This window comes from Mastigoproctus giganteus, chromosome 11 (genome assembly GCF_048544385.1).
Source record: "Mastigoproctus giganteus isolate SK-2022 chromosome 11, ASM4854438v1, whole genome shotgun sequence".
NCBI classification, from domain to species: Eukaryota; Metazoa; Arthropoda; class Arachnida; order Uropygi; family Thelyphonidae; genus Mastigoproctus; species Mastigoproctus giganteus.
This window is the reverse complement of record NC_143585.1, coordinates 32,205,455-32,230,727: the sequence shown is the minus strand read 5'-3', so window position 1 is coordinate 32,230,727 and position 25,273 is coordinate 32,205,455. Positions and strand designations below refer to the sequence as shown.

General features: G+C 38.3%; 1 protein-coding gene across 2 annotated transcripts in view; it reads left to right on the top strand.

Annotated features, from left to right (window-relative positions):
- Mgtor (nuclear basket protein megator) overlaps positions 1-25,273 on the top strand; it is a 676,213-nt gene that overhangs the window by 583,139 nt on the left and 67,801 nt on the right. For both annotated transcript variants that reach the window (XM_090385135.1, XM_090385134.1), the window contains exon 47: positions 12,946-13,235. In XM_090385135.1, the coding sequence (XP_090241261.1) occupies positions 12,946-13,235 (290 nt within the window). The remainder of the gene's footprint in view (positions 1-12,945; positions 13,236-25,273) is intronic.

The window sequence follows — 25,273 nt, the reverse complement described above, 5'->3', positions numbered from 1 at the left end:
GCAAATATTATACTCCCTTTCAGAGTTAAACTTTGATATTCGCTTTTACTGGATGTTGGTATCAGAAGCAATGACCTGGCTGATGCAGCAGCAAAATCAGCAATGCCAAAAAGTCACATCCACTTGTCAGTCCCCTATACGGACTGCAACAACTAATCTACAAAAAATTATGTGCACGTTGGTAAGAATCTTGGAATGGCTGCCCTACCAACAAACTAAATGAAATTAAGCCTGTAATGATGCATTGGCATTCTAGTCAGCGCGGGGTCAGCGGGAGAAAGTAGTTCTTGCTCGGCTACGCATAGGACATTGTCACCTGACGCATTCGTATTTGCTGAGGGCTGATGATTGTCCTGTGTGTAGACATTGTAAAGCAAACTTGACTATTTGTCATATTTTAGTGGAATGTACTTTTTTTTAGTAATAAACGCCGTTTGTGTTTCAGCCATCTGTCTGAGCCTTATACACTCAGGCAGATTTTATTGGACGATGACAATGTGTCAGATATATTCAGGTTTTTACAATTGATTAATTTATATAGATTTATTTAGATTGCTTTAATGTTTAATATATTTTAAATTTTTTATGCCATATATTTGTTTATATTATATTAACTAGATATGTTATTTTATATTTTTACATATTTTTTTTATATTTTATTACCTTAGACTTGGCGCACAATAGCCCTAGATGCTGAAACACCATAAAACTCTTAATATGTGCATAAGTGTCCATGAGTCTGAAATATATTAATAGAGTCAATATTTAATCTCATTTCTAACATTTCAGCAATTAGTAATTTAAAATATTCCCACTGTTTATTAAGAACTTTTGATTGATTAAAAAAAAACACATGTCCATCAGTGATTGCATGAAATGCAAGCTAAGAGGTACCCGTCCTACCTGCCCTAACTGATGAAAGTGAATTTTGGATCGAGCCAATATAAGTAGAATTGCACCCACCACAAGAAATATTGTGAGCTTCCATGGTAAAAACTACATACACCCCATGTTTCAAGATGGCATGGAGCTTACTTGTGGTCTTAAATAAAATTGATTATATAGGCAAACTTAGTAATATTATATCCGACAGTTCTATGTACCAGCTTGTAGAGAAAGCGGTGTTTGACAACTTAATTAAACAATTTAATAGCATGTTAACTGAGTACAGAAAAAAAGACTATATTTCGATGGCCCTTTTAAAATCCCTTAAAGCTAGGACTAATGCAGTATAACTCTTTTTGGACATGTCAAATTTCATAAAATAAGATATCCTATTAGATCTATCATTTCTTACAGAAACACAGCTTTTGCATCAATCGTGGCATACCTTTACAACATTATTAAACCTTTATGTTTAAAGTTTAGTCTAAATAATTCGGAGATATTATTCAACCAATTAAAAGAAAAGATGCTAAATGGAGATGAATTATTCTCTTTAGATGTTGTTTCTTTATACACCAATGTACATGTACAGTAATGCCCTTGACACAATATGGGACCTTATCATTGATCAGACAATTTGCTTAAACATGTCAAATTTATCCAGGAATGAAATATTTTATTTGATTAAATTTCTTGTACAAACCAGTTATATTAATTTCCAAGATAAAATATACAAACAGATATTCGGGTTACCGATGGGGCTTAGCTCGAGTGGATTGGTTGCTGAAATTTATCTGAATAAGATCGAGCAGGTATACTTAATGCCACGTCTCCCAAATATAACATTCTATGTTATATTTGGGTTGATATCTTGATGATATCGTAATAATTACCAATAAATATATAGTACAGAAGGTCCTGGATACATTTAATAACATTCATACTCGACTTAAGTTCACTCTAGAAATGGAAATCCTGCAGCACAAATCCATAAATTTTCTAAATTTTACTTTAACCAGGGTTAATGAAAACATATTTTTTAAAATTTATAGGAAGCCAACGAATACTGGGAAATTTTTGCACAGTTCGAGCTACCATCCTTTTACATATAAAAGGAGCATTGTTTTTAATCAGTTTCATAATGCATATAGATACAGTTCTACTCAAGAATCCTTATTAGATGAGCTCACAGAACTGACAAAAAGATTTTTAAATATGTTTTAAATAGGTACCATTATGCAGATTAGTCAACAGGCGAAATATAAATTGGAGATGGGTACAACAAATAACAGGGCGGATCATAAACATTTTATTAAAGTTCTGTATATACAACATTGGTATAGACAACTTATTAACGTATTTAAGAACACTGAATTTAAGATTGTTGCACAACCCATGAGTAAGCTCCATGCCATCTTGGAACATAGGGCATATGTAGTTCCTACCATGGAAGCTCACAATATTGTTTACAATATTTCTTGTGGTGGGTGCAATTCTACTTATATTGGCTCGACCCAAAATTTACTTTCAGTAAGGATACAGCAGCATGGGGCATTAGTTAGGGCAGGTAGGGTGGGTGCCTCTGAGCTTGCATTTTATGCAATCACTGATGGACAGCTGTTCTTTTTTAATCAATCGAAAGTTCTTAATAAACAGTGGGAATATTTTAAATTATTAATTGCCGAAACATTAGAAATTAGATTAAATGTTGACTCTATTAATATACACAGATCTTATAATATTTTGGACTCGTGGACACTTACGTGCATGCATGAATAGTAATTCATACATTGGTCTGAATACATTGGTCTATATAAATAATCTCATGTCAGGTGTCATTAATTTTTTATACAAAACATGGGGAATATCATTCGCGAATCACTTTTGTATTCTTGTGAACATGGTAACAAACCGAATAATGTGGTCTCTTAAAATAAGTTATAAAACGGTTTTAAAATTTAATTTGTGTGTGAATTAATGGATATTTATTTGTTTCATGGTTTTTAGGTTTTTGCGACAATTGTTTTTCAATTCTCATTTTGGCATGTGATGTTGGTTGGTTTTTTGGAGGTTGGTGGCCGCCATCTTTCCGTAATTCTTTCCAATTCGCTTGGTGTGATGTGAGAGTTGAAGGCATGATGATTTTAATTAATAGCTATTTTAATTTGATTTATTTATGACTATGCACAGGGGGTTAGGTTCATATTATAATCATTTGAGATTGAGCGTTGAGAGATTAACAGTCCTACTAAAAAAGGGAATGAGGTTTTCTCCTATAATTTAAGGTTATTGAATCTATATATATTAAATATCGAGCTTACATTATATGTATTTTGTATCTACTACCAAGTTTACGTTGTATATATTTAGCATTAGTAGAAGCATATGATCGAACAAAGCAAGCTTATATAGCATCAGCAAAAAAAAACTTCCGTTTCACCTATTCATTCATTCATTCCAAAACTTTGTCTAGTTCAATCTTGAATTTATTTAAGCTGTCAACTTCCACAATGACAGATGAAAGTTTGTTCCAGCAATCAACCACCTGTTGGCTAAAGGCAAATTTCTGCACATCTATTCTACATTCTCTGCACCTAACACACACACACACACACACAAAGACATCCTCCATGGCTAAATCATCTTCTGTTCAAGAGAGATCCTCAAATATGCATAAAATGCGATGTTTGTGGATTGCTCTCAAACAGGACATGATCTAGCCATGGAGGATGTCTTTTTGGGTACTAGGTGCAGAGAATGTGAAGAAATTAGGCACCAACTCAGCATTCTGATGGACCTCTATGAGAGCTTCAAGAGTTAGATGGATGCCCTCGAAGGAATTAAAGGGGGGAGCATCAAGTTCTCAGCTGCCCAACTCAATGCCAGATCACACTCTTATGCACCAGGCAACCTTCAGGGCAGAATTCGTTGGTCCCACAGGGCTAGTTATTCTTGGGGACTCAATTGTTATAGAAACTGGAAATATATTTTGCAAAAAGGACAGGTGGCATAGGACCAGGGCATGTCTGCCAGGGGCAAAAATTGATGATGTTGTAGAGCAGATATCATCTTTTCAGGGCAATAAAGGTGATATTGTTGTACACATTGGTACTAATGATATTAAGAGTAGGAGACCGGCGGAATTACTTAACAAGTACAGGTCACTGATGAAAAAAAGCCGTGAATTAGGGTTAAATTTGAGAGTGTCTGCAATCCTGCCCAGACACGATAGGAGGGAGTATATGATGAGAACCTTGTCAATCAATTTGGCCCTGGAGAGATTGTGCAGGGCTCAAGGGGTAGAATTTTTCTTAGTGTGGTCGGTGCTTGTTAACAGGAGAGATTGCTTCTACAGGGATGGCATACACTTAAATAGAATGGTTGCAAGAATATTTGCTGATGTTATTGAGGAAATGTTAGGTGGGTCGGAAAACTGCTAGCTTGGGGGGGATTCAAAGACTAATATATTAACAGTAGCCACAGACAGAGGAATGCGCAGCATCCCAGAAAGCCAGTTGCTGGGGATTTCAGGAACTGCTGGGGGTCATGAAAGAAGTAAATACATGGGCTCTGTTAGAGTACTAAGAACAGGTGCATGTATACTTGCATGTACACCAATGCTAGGAGTATAGTAAATAAATTTGATGAATCCGAAATGCTGTAACAGACATCCAAGGTGGATATTGTTGGGATATCAGGGACGTACCACTCAGATGTAAGTAATGCAGAATTTGAATTTGGGGAGTACAATGTGTACAGAAAGGATAGACAGGATAAGCTAGTTAGTGAAAAACACATAATGTAAGGAAGTGCATCCAGTTGACATAGATGTACGGTGTGTTGAGTCAGTTTGGTGTGACAAGCTCTGTGAAAGCAAAATTGAAGGTAGTAGTTTGTTATAGGCCTATTGACTCTGAAGAGTACAAAGAACAATTATACAGAGAAAAATAGAGTGGGCCAGTAAATCAGTGTCTTATAATGGGAGATTTTAACTTTCCAGGTATAGACTGGAACTTGTGGGTTGGTCACTTTTACATTAGCAAGGCTCTTTTGGATTTATTTGATATTTGTTTTCTACAGCAGCATGTTAGAGAGGTAACAAGAGGGAGCTGTTGATCTGATAAACAGCAGTGATTATCCAAGCATTAAGAATTTACAGATACAGTGATCACAGTGTACTGATGTGGGATTTACTTAAAGAAGTAACTGCCATCAGGGATAAAGGGAAGGGTTTTTGCTTTTGTAAAGGAACTACATTGGTCTCAGAGATTTTTTAGGAACTGTACAGTGGGACCAATTGATGATTTTACCAACAGCAAATTCTAAATGAAGGAAGTAATTTTGGAAGCTACTAGGCTTTTTGTTCTAACTAAGAAATGCTGCTCTAGGTTCAGGCCCAAATGGATGTCAGATGAACTAATGAGACTTGTGGCAGAGAAGAAAAAAGCATTGGATGCACATAAATGGTCAGGTGACACAGAAGCCTTTGGTAGATACAAACTGTAATCAAGCCACAAAGGTGGTTACGCAAGAAAAGTCAGTTTATGAAATCTTTGGCAAAGGGTGCAAAGAAACAGCAAAGACTTCTTTACTTATATAAACTCGAAAAGGAAGGGGATAAATCATTGGTTCACTTCATATCAACGGTTTGACTCTAGATGATCATTCTCAGATAGCTGCCGAACTAAATGAGTATTTTGCATCTACATTCACACATGAGGAGTTATTCAAGGAGGAGAGGACCAGATGTTTATCAAACTCTAACAAGGAGTTAAATGATTTTGTAATAACTCAGAACAAGCAAAGTGGAGGAGAAATTGTTGAAGTTAAACATAAGAAAGGCACCTTGGGTGGATGGAATCTATCCAGTTATATTAAAGGAGGCAGCAAAGGAAGTAAACAAACCCTTAGCCGTAATTATAAAAACTTCCTTGGACTCAGGGGAGGTACCCGTGGACTGGAGATGTGTGAATGTGACCCCAATTCTCAAAGGAGGATCAAATGGTGACAAGAGTAATTACAGACCTGTTAGTTTGACTTCTGTTCCTGGTAAAATAACGGAGTCACTGGTTAAAGATGCATTGCAGGATCATCTAGACGAGACTGCAGCAATAATTCAGACACAGCATGGATTTGTCAAGGGGTATTCTTGTATGACCAATTTGATTGGATATTATGATGTAGTAACAAAGGAACTGGATGCAAAGAATAATTTTGATATCATATACTTGGATTTCAGGAAAGCCTTTGATACTGTTGCACATGGAAGACAACTATACAAATTGGAGCAGTATGTCATTAAGAGCAAGTTGCTACAGTGGATAAAAGGATGGTTGAATGGGAAAAGACAGAGTGGTGATCAATGGGTACTGCTCTACGTGGACTAATGTTATTGTGGCCCTCAGGGTAATGTCCCTCAGAGTTCAGTGTTGGGCCCATTTTTGTTTTGTGTAATTTATCACTGATATTGATGTAGGTATATCAAGCTTAATGTCAAAGTTTTCAGATGATAAAAAGGTTGGCTGAGTTGTTAATAACAGTAATGACCGTATGCTGCTGCAACAGGATCTGGAAAAGTTGGCAATTGGGCTGAGAAGTAGCAGCTGCTATAGTTTAACATTGACAAAAGCAAAGTACTGCATATAGGTCACAGTAACCCCAGCGAAATGTACCTATTGGGTGGTGTTACACTCAGGGTAGTGGAGAATAAAAGAGACGTGTGGGGGGGGGGGGGGGCAGTTAGATATGAAGTAGTCTGAGGAATGGAGACAGGCTGCCAGAGTAGGTCATGTGGTCTTGTCAATGATATATACAGGAACATTGCGAGCAGGGATACTGAGTTGATTATCCCCTTGTAAAAGGCAGTCGTCATGCCACACCTTGAATACTGTGAACAGATCTGGAAGCCTCATTTTAGGAAGGATATAGAGTTGCTAGAACGAGTACAGAGAAGGGCAACATGACTGGTGAAGCGAACAAACGGGTGATCTTATGAAGAAAGGCTTAAGTTCTGCAAATTGCAGCTTCTGTAGATTAGTTCCTGCGAGGCGATCTGATTCAGGTATATAAGACCTTGAATGAATTGAGCAGGTTCAATGCCGATGGGATACTTTCTCTTGCTCAGATTACAAATCTAAGGGGGGGTATAGATTCAAACTGAGGGAAGACAGTTCTGAATAAAATTTCAGGTTTGCCTTTAGCCAGCGGATAGTTTGCTGGAACAAACTTCCATCTGTTGTTGTGGGAGTTGATAGCTTAAATAAATTCAAGTCAGAACTAAAGAAACATTTGCAATGAATGGATCTGTGAAATGGGAATGGTTTTTTTTTTTTTTTTTTTTTGGCTGATGATTTATAAACTTGCTTTCTTGATCATGTGCCTCTACTAATGCTAACTGTCTTTCCTCAATTTTATATCTTCAGTCAATTTTAAGTTATATGTGTTACGCTATACCATTACATATTTAAATTCTAAGTAATTATAATAGAAAATAAATTTATCTATCTATCGTCAACTTACATGATTCAAACTCTCTGGTGATCTGTTTACAATAATATATCTACACCAAATCACCAATACTAATAACTCAACAAATATTAATATTGGACATTACGGACTATGTGATAAAGTTATTAAAATGCATATGTAATGCTATAAATTATAGTTTATAATTTATAAACTGTAATTTATAGCATTATTTAGTCCGAACACAAAGCACATGTTCGGACTGTTTTGAAAGATACAGTGGGAATGGTAGTAGCCAATTCAGAAGAACAGTGCCCCTAGAAGTATCTGTAGAAAAGGCATGCAGCAGAAACAGTACATCTATCAGACTAGAGGGTGGAGAGACTCTGTTAGAGATGAATCATTAATTAACTTAAATGCCCTCTTCTGAATGGAATCTAGAAGCTTGAGAGAGGTTTTGGGGGGCACCACCCCAGATGTTGGAACAATACAGAGTGAACAGCTGTTTGGAAGAAAAGTAATGCCGAGAGCGAAAGAAAAAACCAAGTTTTTTAGATGCAGAGGAAGCAATATTTGTAATGTGCTTGTGTCCAGTCATATCTGGCAGAGTAAAGGTAGCAAGAGTATACACTAGCTGATCCGGAAGCCTTCTAGACAGTTACCAATAGGTTCGGTCTGGTGTACTAACTAGTGGCCGACCTGCGAACACCAGTTTAGAGCTGTACCCTCGAAATGTAAAGAAGTTTGGATCTTGCTATGGTGTTCATCATTACCTCAATTATAGTCATAATTTCAAACATTATTCAAATACAGTATATCACATTTTGAGGACGAGAGTTGCCGGTGCGGACGTGCCTTTCTGCCGCTCTTGGAACAGAGAAGTTTTTTCTGATTTATTTTCTGCTTTATTAGTTTAAATTGACATATTAACTTATTTTCTAGAGTAGCTTTATATTCCTATTTACGGTACTTAAGTTTAAAGTAACTTAGATAGAGATTTTGTAGGTATTACTTAGTATCGGAAAGGGTATCAAATCCACGTGTTTGCCGTTCGTAAATAACCGCCATTGTTACGGGAAAATTAATCAGTAAAATCTATTAATCTTGTCGAACTTCATTGGCAATTAAATTGTACTTTTAACTATACATATAACCACTTAGGTTACGTAACATAAATAATTAGTAAAAATAAATAATTAATACATAACACTTGTTACTGAAACAAATATTTCGTAGATAACACTCGTTACTGAAACAAATATTTAGTATATAACACTCGTTACTGAAACATAAATATAGCGTTATAACTGTGTTGGGATACAAGATTAGGATTTAATTTTATACTGAAATTGAAATTTTATTGAAAGTAAATCGAAATCATGACTCAAACCAGAGCAGCAAAGCAAAAGGCTCAAGCTAATGGGAATGCTGTGGCTCAGGGGAGAACTGAGGAGGGGCATTTGCCCTCTGAATCACAGCCTTTTAAGATGCATTATTTGCTTGATGTTTGCGGAGCAGTCAGGTATGGGACATGATACTGCCATGGGGGATGTCTTTGTATGTGCGCGATGCAAGGAGTATAAGGAAATCATGGGACAACTCAGTGTTGTTATGGGCCTATATGAGAGCTTGAAGGACAGGGTGCATGCCCTCGAAGGATTACAAATGAGGGGCCCATCAAGCTCTCAGCTCCCACACCAATGCCAGAGCTTGCACTTGGTCATCACGCAACACAGCGGCAACCCCCAAGGCAGAATGCGCTAGTCCCAGAGGAACTAGTAGTTGTTGGTGACTCTATTGTCAGGGAAACGGGAAACATGCTTTATAAAATGGATAGGTGGAACCGGACCAGGGTATGTCTGCCAGGGGCAAAGGTTGATGACGTTGTAGAGCAGATATCATCTTTTAAGGTGATATAGTTGTATATAGTTGTACAAAAGGTGATATAGTTGTATACGTTGGCACTAATGATATTAAGAGTAGGAGACCAGCGGAATTACTTAACAAGTACAGGTCACTGATGAAAAAAAGCCGTGAATTAGGGTTGAATTTGAAAGTGTCTGCAATTCTGCCCAGACACGATAGGAGGGAGTATATGATGAGAGCCCTGTCGATCAATTCGGCCCTGGAAAGATTGTGCAGGGCTCAAGGGGTAGAATTTTTTTCAGCCTGGTCTGTACTTGTTAACAGGAGAGACTGCTTCTACAGGGATGGGATACACTTAAATAGAAAGGGTGCAAGAATGTTTGCTGATGCTATCGAGGCAGTGTTAGGTGGGTCGGAAAACTGCTAGATTGGGGGGATACAAGGACTAATAGATTAACAGTAGCCACTGGCAGAGGAGAAAGTGATTCTTGCACTGCTTTTATTGGAATGAGGAGCAGCCTGGAAAATAAGATGCAGGATATTTCAAAGACTGCTGGGAATCATGGGGGTCCAAGTAAACACATGGGTTGTGTTAGGGTAGCTAAGAATAGAAACAGGTGCATGTATACTTGCGTGTACACCAATGCTAGGAGTTTAGTAAATAAATTTGATGAATTTGAGGTATTGCTCAAAACATCAAAGGCAGATATTGTTGGGATTTCAGAGACGTGGTGTCACACAGATATAAGGAATGCAGAACTGGAATTTAGGGAGTACAGTGTCTACAGAAAGGATAGACAGGATAGGAAGGGAGGAGGGGTTATGCTATTAGTTAAGAAACACATAAAATCCAAGGAAGTGAAGCCAGTGGACATCGCTGGACAGTGCAGTGTCGAGTCAGTTTGGTGTGACATAAGCATTGGGAGATCAAAATTGAGAGTAGGAGTGTGCTATAGGCCTAATGACTCTGATGAGTATAATAAGAAACTGTACAGAGAAATAGAATGGGCCAGTAAATCAGAGAGTCTTATAATGGGGGATTTTAATTTCCCAGATATTGACTGGAATTTGGGGCTGGTCACTCACACACTAGCAAGGCTTTTGTGGATTTATTGGATGATTGTTTTCTACATCAGCATGTTCGGGAGGCAACTAGAGGGGGTAATACTCTTGATTTGATTATCAGTAGTGATTCTTCATGCATTAAGAATCTGCAGATAAATGAACCACTAGGTGGCAGTGATCACAGTGTTCTGAAGTGGGAGATTACCAACAGCAAATTCAAAATGGGAAGCATTCAAAGAACTTATCTTGGAAGCTACTAGGCTTTACATACCAACTAAGAAATATTGTTCAAGTTTTAGGCCTAAATGGATGTCAGATGAACTAATGAGGCATATGGCAGAGAAGAAAAATGCATGGGATACATACAAATTAACACATGACACAGAAGCCTATGATTAGATACAACTTGATCTGTAACCAAGTTACAAAGGAGGTTAGGCAGGCAAAGGCAGATTACGAGAGATCCTTGGCAAGGGATGCGAAGAAAAACAGCAAAGCGTTCTTTACTTATGTAAACTCTAGAAGGAAGGGGATGAATCAGATTGGTCCACTTGATATCGATGGGTCAACTGTTGATGACCCTGCTCAGGTAGCTAACAAACTAAATGAATATTTTGCATCGACATTCACACATGAGGAGTTATTCAGTGAGGGGAATGCCAGAGGTGTATTCAACTCTAGCAGTAAGCTAGAGAATCTTGTAATAACTGAGAGTAAAGTGGAGGAGAAATTGTTGAATATAAACACAAGAAAGGCACCTGGGGTGGATGGGATCTATCCAGTTATATTAAAGGAGGCAGCAAAGGAAGTAAGCAAACCCTTAGCCATAATTATGAGAGCTTCCTTGGACTCAGGGGAGGTACCCATGGACTGGAGATGTGCAAATGTGACCCCAATTCACAAGGGAGGATCAAAGGCTGACACAAGTAATTATTGACCTGTGAGTTTAACTTCTGTTCCAGGAAAATTAATGGAACCACTGGTTAAAGAATCACTGCAGGATCATCTAGACAAGACTTTAGTTATAGCTCGGACACAGCATGGTTTTGTTAAGGGGAAGTCTTGCCTGACCAATTTGATTGGATACTATGATGCAGTCACAAAAGAACTGGATGCAGGGAATAACTTTGATATTATATACTTGGATCTTAGAAAGGCTTTTCATACTGTTGCACATGGAAGACTGCTGCACAAATTGGAGTAGTGTGGCATTGGAGGCAAATTGCTGCTATGCTTAAAGGGGTGGTTCAGGGGGAGAAGACTGAGAGAGTGGTAATCAATGGACAATGCTCATCGTGGACTAATGTTATTAGTGGAGTCCCTCAGGGTTCAGTATTGGGTCCTTTATTGTTCTCTGTATTTATAACTGATATTGATGATGGTATATCAAGCTTAATGTCCAAGTTTGCAGACGATACGAAGGTTGGCAGGGTTGTCAAGGACACTACTGACACTATGCTGCTGCAACAGGATCTGGAAAGGTTGAGCAGATGGGCCTGAGAGGTGGCAAATGACACCTCTCAGGCCCATAACATTGACAAATGTAAAGTACTACATATGGGAAACAGCAACCCCAGAGCAACGTATCAACTCTGTGGTACTATACTGGCAGTGGTAGAGAATGAAAGGGACCTGGGGGTGGTTGTGCAGGCAGATATGAAGTTCTCTGAGCAGTGCAGACGGGCTGCAAGAGTAGCTCATGGTGTATTGTCAATGTTATATAGGAATTTTTCTAGCAGGGATAAGGAGGTGATTATTCCCTTGTATAAGGCAATGGTCAGGCCACACCTAGAGTACTGTATACAGGCCTGGAGGCCTCATTTCAAGAAGGATGTAGAGCTGCTGGAAGGAATACAGAGAAGGGCAACAAAATTAGTGAATGGAACAAAGGGGTGTTCTTACGAAGAAAGGCATAAGTTTTGCAAATTACAGTGTCTGGAGACTAGGCACCAGCGAGATGATCTGATAGAGGTGTACAAAGCCTTGAATGGTTTCAGCATGCTCAGTGCTGATGGGATTCTTCCTCTTGCTCAGAATAATCACCTGAGATGGCATAAATTCAAATTGCGGAAAGACAGATGTAGGATAGATGTGCGGAAATTTGCCTTTAGCCAGCAGGTGGTTGGTAGGTGGATCAGACTTCCATCCCTTGTCGTGGAAGTTGATAGCCTAAATAAGTTTAAGGCTCAGCTGGACAGGTATTTTGAACGAACATGGGGTGAAGTGGAAGTGGTTATTTTTTATTTATTTATTTTACTTTTTTTTTTTTTTTTTTTTTTTGGCTGATGCTGCATAAGCTTGCTTTCTTGCATCAAATGCCTCTGCTAATGCTAATAACAGAATCAATTTCATCATAACCAAATTATCTGGAACTTAAATGGGTTGGTTAGTTGGTTTTTATTGGCGCATTAGACTTAAATGAGTAGTGGTTGAAGCAATTGGTAATTGGAATTCTATCAAAAATTAAGTGGCACTTCGTGGGTGGAAATGATAGTAGGTGGAAATGATCATCGCTGCGATTCTAACTGAGACATATAGTTGTGAAATTAGTGAGGAATTTTGTTTTAAATCGTTTTTAAAACTGGGAAAAAAAATTGTCTGAAAATTTTTTTAAATTTTGTTTGTCCTAAATTATAATTGGATTTTGTTTGCATTTTTTTGTAGATGCAACAGATGATGGAGATGATCATCCCATGGATGATCAAGATAACAGCAATCTTCCCGCCCCTTCAAGTGTAGTATTTGTCCCTCTTCCTTCAGTATCCGTAGATTCTTCAGCTGCAAGAACAGATGCTAGTTCCTCGTGCACAGCTACAGAAAGTAATACAGCTGTTTTGCCAACACCATCCTCATCATCTTCGTACAGTCGCCCACCTCTTCTTCCCCGTATCCCTTCACGTTCAGAACGACTTCCATCATCAAGCCGACAGCATTGTGCACCGTTTAGTATTCCTGTAAGTTAGAATAAATTCTTTTTGTAAATGTTTTTCAACTTTATAGTCTTGATTCTGTATTAACTTTAAACATTGAATAACCTTCAGTGAGATGTATGATGTTCTTAGGGGTTGTGTACAACAAACATCCAAAAATTTCCATAATTCACTAACCAAGCTGTTAATAAAAATTCACTAACCAAGCTGTTAATAAAAATTCACTAACAAAGTGGTCATAAAAATTCACTAACAAAACCCAAAAAAAAAAAAAATAAATAATGCTGAAATTGTGAAAATATGGAATAAGATTACTTCAATGTTCAGCAAGATTATTAACCTGCCTGCACCATTCATTTACACATTTGTGCTTAAACAAATGGCATATTAAAAAATTAATAAAATTAAACAGTAATTTATACAGTCCCTAACAAGGTTAATTTTGAGATATTTTAATAGCCATAGACGTTGGTTCACTAGGCCCTGGAGGTACCATGTAAGTATAAAACTCTGTTGCCTAGAAAGGGTTTGTTCCCCATTTGACTTAGGCTTTCAGTGACAATTTGATTCGTTGGATAATTAAAACTAACTTGTGGACTTTTGAGCATATAGTGACAAAAGTACTTGAGTTGTCTGTTAGCACCTTTCATACACATTTACTTAACCCAAGGCTAGAGGACAGTTCTCTGTATTTTCTGTTCTAATTTTTATTCTGAAAAACTGTTATTGTTTCATTTTAAGAAATTAGAAACCCTGTGATATATAATACCTGCCAGTTCTTCCAGTTTAGAAGTTTTATAATAATCGTATACATTGAGTGGACAGAAATCATGGGATACTTACCCTAGTAATGGGTAGGCCCACCTTTCGCCTGAATAAGGGTGGTCTCACAGTGAGGCATTGAGTCCACTAGTTCACGAAAACGTTCCACAGGTATTTCCATCCATGCTTATTGCACTGCTGTCCATAATTCTGTCACATTCCTGGGTGGAGGATCCAAAACTCGAAGGGACCTTTCCTCAGCATCCCAAAGATGCCCCAAAGAGTTCATGTCCAGTGAACGGGGAGGCCATTCCATGGTGGTAAAATCTATGGAATTCTCTTCAAACCATGCTCTAGTCACCACGGTTCTGTGGAGAGTTGCATGGTCCTGCTGAAGAGTCCATTTCCCTGTGGATGCCCGATGACCATGAACGTATGCAGATGGTCTGCAAGGATGGACACATAACCTGGACCATTCAGAGATCACACTAGATGTACCAGTTGAACATGCCCCCAGACCATTATCAACCGTCCACCTGCCCGAACAGTTCCTTGTTGACATGTCAGGTGCATAGCTTTGTGCGGTTTTTGCCACATACGCACCCTCCCATCCCCTCGAAATAACTGGAAATGGGACTCAGGAGACCTGTCTCCATTCATCCGAAATCTGGTACCAACGTTCTTTCACCAAGTTGAGGCGTAGAGTCCTGTATCATGGTGTTAGCAATGGGACTCTGGTGGATCGGCAGCTCCTATAACCTATTGTGGCTAATGATAGCTGGTGTTCTTGATAGGGACATTTCTGGCACCTCCCTCAAGACTGCAGGGATATGTGCCACTGTTGCTCTCCGGTTGGCTGAAACAATGCGAGACAGACGTGAACAGCCAAGTTCATCTTTCTATTTTCTAATTAAAGTTTTTAAATAAAGAAGCAGAAGGTGTTGTTTCAATGCAGGTATTGAAATAGGGGAACATAAACACGGTATGGCATTTTCTCGAACTACATTTAAAGCTCTTTATAGTGACCTCCCCCTCCCAGGAGAATGTGAAAAATGGTCATATTGAAAAGATCTTTTATCAATACTTCATAAATTACAGAAAAAGAACAAAGAAAAGTTTGAATGTTTAATGTTATTCTACTGATACAGTATAGTATAAACTAATTCAGAATATGTACTATAGTATTAACAGGATAATAATGATTATACATTTTTCATTGACTGTACAGTGCCTTTGCATATGTGACATAGATACTATATGACTGATGTATATACAAGGCTTATACATAGCTGAGGAAACTAGGTTCAGAGTTTAAAATAATCTGTCAAAATGTACTCTTTCAGTGGCAGAGAACATTTTAAAAGAGAATTAAGTAGTTGCATAAAAGTGATTAATTAACTTACACAGTAAAACTGTCTTTCTAAAACACGCCTTAAAAATTTTTAATAAAGGATTTTGTTCTACAGTAATTTTTTGACTCATCATCAGTATTGAAATTATCTAATTTCGAATTATCAAAGTGTTGCGATTACTTATCAGTGTTGCCAACTAATTGTTGACACTGTTTATAATAGAGAGTAGCCTGAAAATAGCTTTTGAAATCAGATGAGACAGTTTTATCTACTGATCCAGTTTTTTGTTTTAGACTTACTAAAGTAGGGTGCAAAATTAAACAATTTCTGTGGAATTCAGCTCCACTGTCCTTTTTTTTTTTTTTTTTTTTTTCTGATTTGATTTTTACCAGTAATTTTACTGTCGTGTTAAAGTCTAAAATCATGCTTTATCATGCTAAAGTTTAAATGCTAAAGGCATTTATGTACAAAGATTGAATTTTTAGAAAATTTCAAAATGCCAGAAGAAAACTCACTCTAAACAGCCCACCACCACCACCATTGAAAGTTCACTGTGATGGGCCCACCCACATGCAATGACTTGCCGTTGAAAGGATTACAGCTAATATTTAGCCTAAGTGCAGCAGCTGTGCTAAGTGTGTGTTTAAAGCATTGGGTAAAAAATGTATGTCACTTTGTTTATCATGTGATTTTACAGGTATGAAATAAATAAATCTTATTGACACCAGTAATCTAAAGTATGATATAGTGTACGAACCTATCACCATCATCGCTCTGAGTTTAAAAAATAAGAAACACTGGAGATGAGCTAAGAAATGTGGGAAAATAAAATGAAAATAAAAATTAATACCAAAATTAGCATTAGCATTAGTAGAGGCATTTGATGCAAGCAAGCTTATGCAGCATCAGCCCAAAAAAAAAAAAAAAAAACCACTTCCACTTCACCCCTCTATTCGTTCAAAATATCTGTCCAGCTGAGCCTTAAACTTATTTAGGCTATCAACCTCCACCACAAGGGATGGAAGTCTGTTCCACCAACCAACCACCCGCTGGCTAAAGGCAAATTTCCGCACGTCTATCCTACATCTGTCTTTCCTCAATTTGAATTTATGCCCTCTCAGGTGATTTTCCTGAGCTAGAGGAAGAATCCCATCAGCATTGAGCATGCATAAACCATTCAAGGCTTTATACACCTCTATCAGATCACCTCGCTGGTGCCTAGTCTCCAGACACTGTAATTTGCAAAACTTAAGCCTTTCTTCGTAAGAGCACCCTTTTGTTCCATTCACTAATCTTGTTGCCCTTCTCTGTACTCGTTCCAGCAGCTCTACATCCTTCTTGAAATGAGGCCTCCAGACCTGTATACAGTACTCTAGGTGTGGCCTGACCATCGCCTTATACAATGGAATAATCACCTCCTTATCCCTGCTGAAAAAATTCCTGTATATCATTGACAATACTCCATGAGCTACTCTTGCAGCCCGTCTGCACTGCTCAGAGAACTTCATATCTGCCTGCACAACCACCCCCAAGTCCCTTTCATTCTCTACCACTGTCAGTGTAGTACCACAGAGTTGATACGTTGCTCTGGGGTTGTGTTTCCCATGTGTAGTACTTTACATTTGTCAATGTTAAACTTCATTTGCCACCTCTCAGCCCATCTGCTCAACCTTTCCAGATCCTGTTGCAGCAGCATAGTGTCAGTAGTGTCCTTGATAACCCTGCCAACCTTTGTATCGTCTGCAAACTTGGACATTAAGCCCGATATACCATCATCAATATCATTTATAAATACAGAAAACAATAATGGACCCAACACTGAGCCCTGAGGGACTCCACTAATAACATCAGTCCACGATGAGCAGTGTCCATTGATTACCACTCTCTGTCTTCTCCCCCTCAACCACCCCTTTATCCATAGCAGCAATTTGCCTCCAATGTCACACTGCTCCAATTTGTGTAGCAGTCTTCCATGTGCAACAGTATCAAAAGCCTTTCTAAGATCCAAGTATATAATATCAAAGTTATTCCCTGCATCCAGTTCTTTTGTGACTGCATCATAATATCCAATCAAGTTGGTCAGGCAAGACTTCCCCTTAACAAAACCATGCTGTGTCTGAGCTATAACTGAAGTCTTGTCTAAATGATCCTGCAGTGGTTCTTTAACCAGTGCCTCCATTAATTTTCCTGGAACAGAAGTTAAGCTCACAGGTCTATAATTACTTGTGTCAGCCTTTGATCCTCCTTTGTGAATTGGGGTCACATTTGCACATTTCCAGTCTATGGGTACCTCCCCTGAGTCCAAGGAAGCTCTCATAATTATGGCTAAGGGTTTGCTTACTTCCTTTGCTGCCTCCTTTAATATAACTGGATAGATCCCATCCACCCCGGGTGCCTTTCTTGTGTTTATCTTCAACAGTTTCTCCTCCACTTTACCCCCAGTTATTTCAAGATTCTGTACCTTACTGCTAGAGTTGAATACACCTCTGGCATTCCCCTCGCTGAATAACTCCTCATGTGTGAATGTCGATGCAAAATATTCATTTAGTTTGTGAGCTACCTGAGCAGGATCATCAACACTTGACCCATCAATATCAAGTGGACCAATCTGATTCATCCCCTTCCTTCTAGAGTTTACATAAGTAAAGAACTCTTTGCTGTTTTTCTTTGCATCCCTTGCCAAGGATTTCTCGTAATCTGCCTTTGCCTGCCTAACTTCCTTTGTAACTTGGTTGCATATCAACTTGTATCTATCATAGGCTTCTGTGTCATGTGTTAATTTGTATGTATGCCATGCATTTTTCTTCTCTGCCATATGCCTCATTAGTTCATCTGACATCCATTTTGGCCTAAACCTTGAACAATATTTCTTAGTTGGTATGTAAAGCCTAGTAGCTTCCAAGATAAGTTCTTTGAATGCTTCCCATTTTGAATTTGCTGTTGGTAACATCATCAGTTGGTTCCACTGTATAGGATTTAAATACTGTCTCAGTCCATCGTAGTCGCCTTTACGGAAGCAATAACCCTTCCCTTTACCCCTAATGGTAGTTACCTCTTTGAGTAAATCCCACTTCAGCACACTGTGATCACTGCCACCTAGTGGTTCATTTATCTGCAGATTCTTAATGCATGAAGAATCACTGCTGATAATCAAATCAAGAGTATTACTCCCTCTAGTTGCCTCCCGAACAAGCTGATGTAGAAAACAATCATCCAATAAATCCACAAAAGTCCTGCTAGTGTGTGAGTAACCAGCCCCCAAATTCCAGTCAATATCTGGGAAATTAAAATCTCCCATTATAAGACACTCTGATTTACTGGCCCACTCTATTTCCCTGTACAGTTCCTTATTATACTCATCAGAGTCATTAGGCCTATAGCACACTCCTACTCTCAATTTTGATCTCCCAATGTTTATGTCACACCAAACTGACTCCACACTGCACTGTCCAGCGATGTCGACTGGCTTCACTTCCTTGGTTTTTATGTGTTTCTTAACTAATAGCATAACCCCTCCTCCCTTCCTATCCTGTCTATCCTTTCTGTAGACGTTGTACTCCCCAAATTCCAGTTCTGCATCCCTTATATCTGTGTGACACCACGTCTCTGATATCCCAACAATATCTGCCTTCGATGTTTTGAGCAATACCTCAAATTCATCAAATTTATTTACTAAACTCCTAGCATTGGTGTACACGCAAGTATACCTGCACACGTGTTTCTATTCTTAGCTACCCTAACAGAACCCATGTGTTTACTTGTACCGCAATGGCTCCCAGCAATTCACCATGAAAAAAAAAATTGACAAACTTCAAAACAATAAAAATAGACTCATTTTGCTAAATGCAAACAAAACTGTCAATTCTGCTAATTTGCCTTTAGCCAGGAGATGGTTGATTGTTGGAACAAACTTTCATCTGTTGTAGTGGAGGTCGACAACTTAAATAAGTTCAAGGCAGAACTAGTACAATGAACAATTGTACAGAGAAATAGAGTGGGCTTAGTAAATCAGAATGTCTTATAATTGGGGGATTTTAACTTCCCAGATACGTGCCACTGTTGGCTGAAACTTGTGGGTTGGTCACTCACACACTAGTAAGACTTTTGTGGATTTATTGGATGATTGTTTTCTGCAGCAGCATGTTCGAGAGGCAACCAGAGAGGGTAATACTCTTGATCTGGTTATCAGCAGTGATCATTCATGTATTAAGAATTTGCAGATAGAGGAACCACTAGGTGGCAGTGATCACAGTGTACTGATGTGGGATTTACTTAAAGATATAATTACCATCAGGGGTAACGGAAAGGTTTTTTTGCTTTTTGCTTCCGTAAAGGTGAGTACAGTGGTCTCAGACAGTTTTTAAATTCTGTAGAGTGGAATCAACTGACGATGTTACCAACAGTAAATTCTAAGTGGGAAGCATTCAAGGAATTAATTGTAGAAGCTACTAAAAGTGTCATACCCATTAAGAAATATTGTTCAAGGTTTAGGCCTAAATGGTTATCAAATGAACTAACGAGACTCGTGACAGAGAAGAAAAATGCATGGGATGCATATAAATTATCAAGCGACTCAGAATCCTGTGGCACATATAAGCTAGTCTGTAATCAGGTCACAAAGGAGGTTAGGCAAGTGAAGGCAGATTACAAGAAATCTTTGGTAGAGGATGCTAAGAAAAACAGCAAGGATTTCTTTACTTATATAAACTCTAAAAGTAAGGGGATGAATCTGATTGGTCCACTTGATATCGATGGTTCGACTGTTGATGATCCTGCTCAGATAGCAAACAATCTGAATGAGTATTTTGCATCTACATTCACACATGAGGAGTTATTAAGGTTTGAAAATGGCAGAAGGTTTTCAAATTGTAGCAAGGTGCTTAATGATTTTGTAATAACTGAGAGCAAAGTGGAGGAGAAGTTGTTGAAGTTAAACATAAGAAAGGCACCTGGGGTGGATGGGATCTATCCAGTTATATTAAAGGAGGCCGCCAAGCAACTAAGCAAACCCTTAGCCATAATTATGAGAGCATCCTTGGACGTGGGGGAGGTTCCCACGGACTGGAGATGTGCAAATGTATCCCCAATTCACAAAGGAGGTTCGAAGGGTGACACGAATAATTACAGACCAGTTAGTTTAACTTCTGTTCTGGGTAAAATAATGGAGTCACTGGTTAAAGATGCATTGCAGGATCATCTAGACAAGACTGCAGCAATAATTCAGACACAGCATGGGTTTGTTAAGGGAAAGTCTTGTCTGACAAATTTGATACATTATGATGTGGTTACAAAGGAACTGGATGCAAAAAATAATTTTGATATCATATATTTGGATTTCAGCAAAGCTTTTGACACTGTTGCGCATGGAAGACTATTGTACAAATTGGAGCAGAATGGTATTAAGGGTAAGTTGCTACAATGGATAAAAGGATGGTTAAGTGGGAGAAGACAGAGGGTGGTAATCAATGGGCGCTGCTCTTCTTGGACTAATGTTATTAGTGGGGTCCCACAGGGTTCGGTGTTAGGTCCACTGTTGTTTTGTATATTTATCAATGATATTGATGTAGGTATATCAGGCTATATATTGATGAAGGTAAACCTTGAAAATGACAGAAGGTTGATAACCTTCTGTCATTTTCAAACCTTAATAATTCCTCACGTGTGAATGTAGATGCAAAATACTCATTCAGTTTGTTTGCTATCTGAGCAGGATCATCAACAGTCGAACCATCGATGTCAAGTGGACCAATCAGATTCATCCCCTTCCTTTTAGAGTTTATATAAGTAAAGAAATCTTTGCTGTTTTTCTTAGCATCTTTTGCCATGGATTTCTCGTGATCTGCCTTCGCCTGCCTAACCTCCTTTGTGACCTAATTACAAACTAGCTTATATCTGCCATAGGCTTCTGAGTCGCTTGATAATTTATATGCATCCCGTGCATTTTTCTTCTCTGTTATGAGTCTCATTAGTTCGTTTGACAACCATTTAGGCCTAAACCTTGAACAGTATTTCTTAATACGTATGTACCTTTTAGTAGCTTCCACGATAAATTCCTTGAATGCTTCCCACTTAGAATTTACTGTTGGTAACATTGCTACATTGGGTAAGTTGCTACAATGGATAAAAGGATGGTTGAGTGGGAGAAGACAGAGGGTGGTAATCAATGGGTGCTGCTCTTCGTGGACTAATGTTATTAGTGGAGTTCCACGGGGTTCGGTGTTGGTTCCACTGTTGTTTTGTATATTTATTAATATTGATGAAGGTATATCAGGCTTAGTGTCGAAGTTTGCAGATGATACAAAGGTTGGCAGGGTTGTTAATGACATAATGGCAGTGTGCTACTGCAACAGGATCTAGAAAATTTGGGCAGATGGGCTAAGAAGTGGCAACTGCAGTTTAACCTTGACAAATAAAGTACTGCATATGGGCAAAAGTAACCCCAGAGAAACGTACCAACTGTGTGGTAGTATACTTAAGGTGGAAAAAAATGAAAAAGACCTGGGAGTAATTGTGCAGTCAGATATGAAATTTTCTGAGCAATGCAGACAGGCCGCCAGGGCAGGTCATGAGGGTTTTGTCAATGATATATAGGAATTTTGCAAGCAGGAAAAAGGAGGTGATTGTCCCTCTGTATAAGGCAATGGTCAGGCCACGCCTTGAGTACTGAGTACAGGTCTGGAGGCCTCATTTTAGGAAGGATGTAGATTTGCTTGAGCATGTTCAGAGAAAGGTAACAAAATTGGTGAGGGGAATGAAAGGATCCTCTTACCAAGAGAGGCTTAAGTTCTGAATATTGCAGTGGCTGGAGACTGGGCACCTGCACAGTGAGCTGATTGAGGTGTATAAGGCCTTGAAGGGTTGATCACGCTGAATTCTGATGCGATCAGAATTTACGAACCTAAGGGGGCATAAATTGAAATTAAGAAAAGACAGATGTAGAATAGATGTGCGGAAATTGCCTTTAGCCAGCGGGCGGTTAATTGCTGGAACAAACTTCCATCTGTCGTTGTAGTTGATAGGTTAAATAAATTTAAGGAGGAACTGGGCAGGCATTTGGAGGGAATGGTGCGGTTTTTTTTTTTTTTTTTTTTGGCTGATGCTGCATAAGCTCATACACTTGCTTTCTTGCATCACATGCCACTACTACTAGACAAACATTTGGAATGAATGGATTGGTGAAATGGAAAGGGATTATTTATTTATTTATTTTTTTGGTTGATGCTCTATAAGCTTTCTTTCTTGCATTGCACACCTCTGCTGATGTTAACTACAAAAATCTACTTACTCTCACATTCTGATGTTTTAAGCCTACCAACAACACAAGAACAAGACACTAATAACACCCATTACACTCCCACCCGAGACTGCTTCTCTTTCTAAATTTTAGAAAAGATGTGATTCTTTGGAAGGCATTCAGAGAAGTGCAGCAAGATTAGTGAGAGGAACAAAAAGACAATCTTATCAGAAAAGGCTTGATTTTGGCAAATTGCAGCATCTGAAGGCTAGGTAGCTGCAAAGAGATCTTATTGAGGTGTATAAGGCTTTGATTAGATTGACTAAGCCTGGAGCTGATGGAGCTGATGCTGTTTAGCTTGCTTTCTTGCATTTGTTACCACTACTTGTATTAATATTTAATAAAGGGGAGGGGAGAGAAACACATGGCAGCAGAAATTAATCAACGGGATGAAATGGTGTCTATTTACTGAAGTACATATAGTAATTAGCATTAGTAGAGGCATACGATGCAAGAAATCAAGCTTATGCGGCATCAGCCAAAAAAAAAATCCACTCCTATTTCACCCTCCTTTCGTTCCAAATACCTGTCCAGCTCAGCCTTAAATTTATTTAACCTATCAACTTCCACAACAAAAGATGGAAGTCTGTTCCACCTATCAACTACCCGCTGGCTAAAGGCAACCTGCCACACATCTATCCTACAACTGTCTTTCCTCGATTTGAATTTATGCCCTCTCAGGTGATTATTCTGAGCAAGAGGAAGAATCCCATCAGCATTGAGCATGCTCAAACTATTCAAGACATTATACAACTCAATCAGATCATCTCGCAGACTGGAGACTAGGCACCTGCAAGGTGATATGGCTCTTCAGTGATCTTGTAGGAATGTACTGAGGATCTTATTCCCATCCAGTTAAACTTCCTTCAAAACTAGCTCTAAAAGTTACTGCTGCACCTTACAGATTAAATAATTTTACAATGATTGCATTGGTTCTAACTCTCTAGATTTATGATGGAGAATCCATCGTTTTGTCTATAAACAGAAAATTTTATAATATTGCGCCGTTATTATAAAATTCCCCACCTGGCTACTTCATAATGCCACCTGGATGGCAAAATTTTCTGGGGAGAACACGGTGCTGCAGCTTTTCTCCATCTTATTATTTACACAAAAAATAGTAACACTGCATTAAAATCTGAACTGTTTTCTTAATTTCATTAAAGATTATGACTGTGATAAATACCTGAGAATAGTTTGCCGTAATTGTTCACTCTGTCTGAAACCAGAAAGCAATAAATAAATATTAATAAAAGAACTTAAAGTTTATTAAAAAATAATATAAGTAAAGATTTATTTTTCAAAGAAAATAAATTATGCATTTATGCATCTTGCTCGTTCTCGTTTGAACCTATCATATACTAACCAACAAACTGCTGATGAATTTTAGTGATTGATTCATGAAATAAATGTAGGCAGCCCTCAACATATATCAGTACATCAACAGTGTTGACCCATGTTTTTTTTTTTTTTTTTTTTTTTTGAAATACCATACAGCAGATTAGTTTAAATTTCTCCTGCAAGGTTTGGAACAGCATAACCAGAGGCGGACTGACCATAAGACTTACAGGGGAAACCCTAGTGGGCTGGAGGCTGGCAGCCGATTGAGGCCAGTGTGATTTTGGCCATAAACATTAGTATGAAACCACCAGTGGGTGTAACTTTGACATTGGAAAATTTGTTTCTTTGAGAACATGAAATGCTAATAAGTAATACATTGATATGTATATAGTAGTGTGTGCTATTTAATTAAGCTGGTTCTCGATGAGCTCCAGTGCAAAAGGTTTTTAGCATTTTTCATTTATTATTTCATCCTTAAAAATGTTGAATAAAAGGAAAGGTCAGTGCTGAAGCAATGCTGATGTAATGAAATATAGCATAAATTTCAATACTTTAGAATTGAAAATGAAAGTGATAACATGCAACTGGGAGTGGAGTGTTGAAGTCTGATATCAGAAGTTAATTCAAACTTTCTTGCACATCTGTGCAAAACAATTCTTAAAGAAAATGAAGAGGCAGTGCTAAAATTAAAGTGCAGGACTTACAGCTGAGCTGGAAAGATTTTTGATTTTTTGGATTCAAGACCAACAAATCACCATATACCTTTTAAAAAACCTTGCTACAATTCAGGCTGGCTAAGACTGTAATTCTTTTTTGAGAAAGTGAAAGAGTAGAATGAAGAGGATCCAAGCCAAGAAAAAGTTTCAGAGCAAGCAAGGAATGGGTTATGCATTTCAAAGCTAGGTATGACTTGCATTACATCAGGTTACAAGGGGATGCTGCTAATATTGAAGAACAAGCTTCTGAAGATTTTTCTTGAGACTGGGAAAAAATCACTGAAGGGGGGTGACTGTTGTTCCAGGCTAGTCTTCAGTTTTGGACGAGATTAGATTAACATCAGAACAAAACTCAATCAACATCATTACTATTCAACAGCCATATTTTGCTAAAGTGCGAATGGGAGACTGTTCAAGGATCACGGGTTATTCTCTTTCCACTCGAGAATTCCAACCTGTTCACCAGCAAGCGAAGACTTGTATTGTTGTATTAAGTGACAAAATGGGACTGGCCTTTTTGGAAGGCTATGCCTTCAAGAACCTACATTCTCCAGAAAGAAAAATGAATGCCTGATTTTAAACCAGGAAAGGATTGAC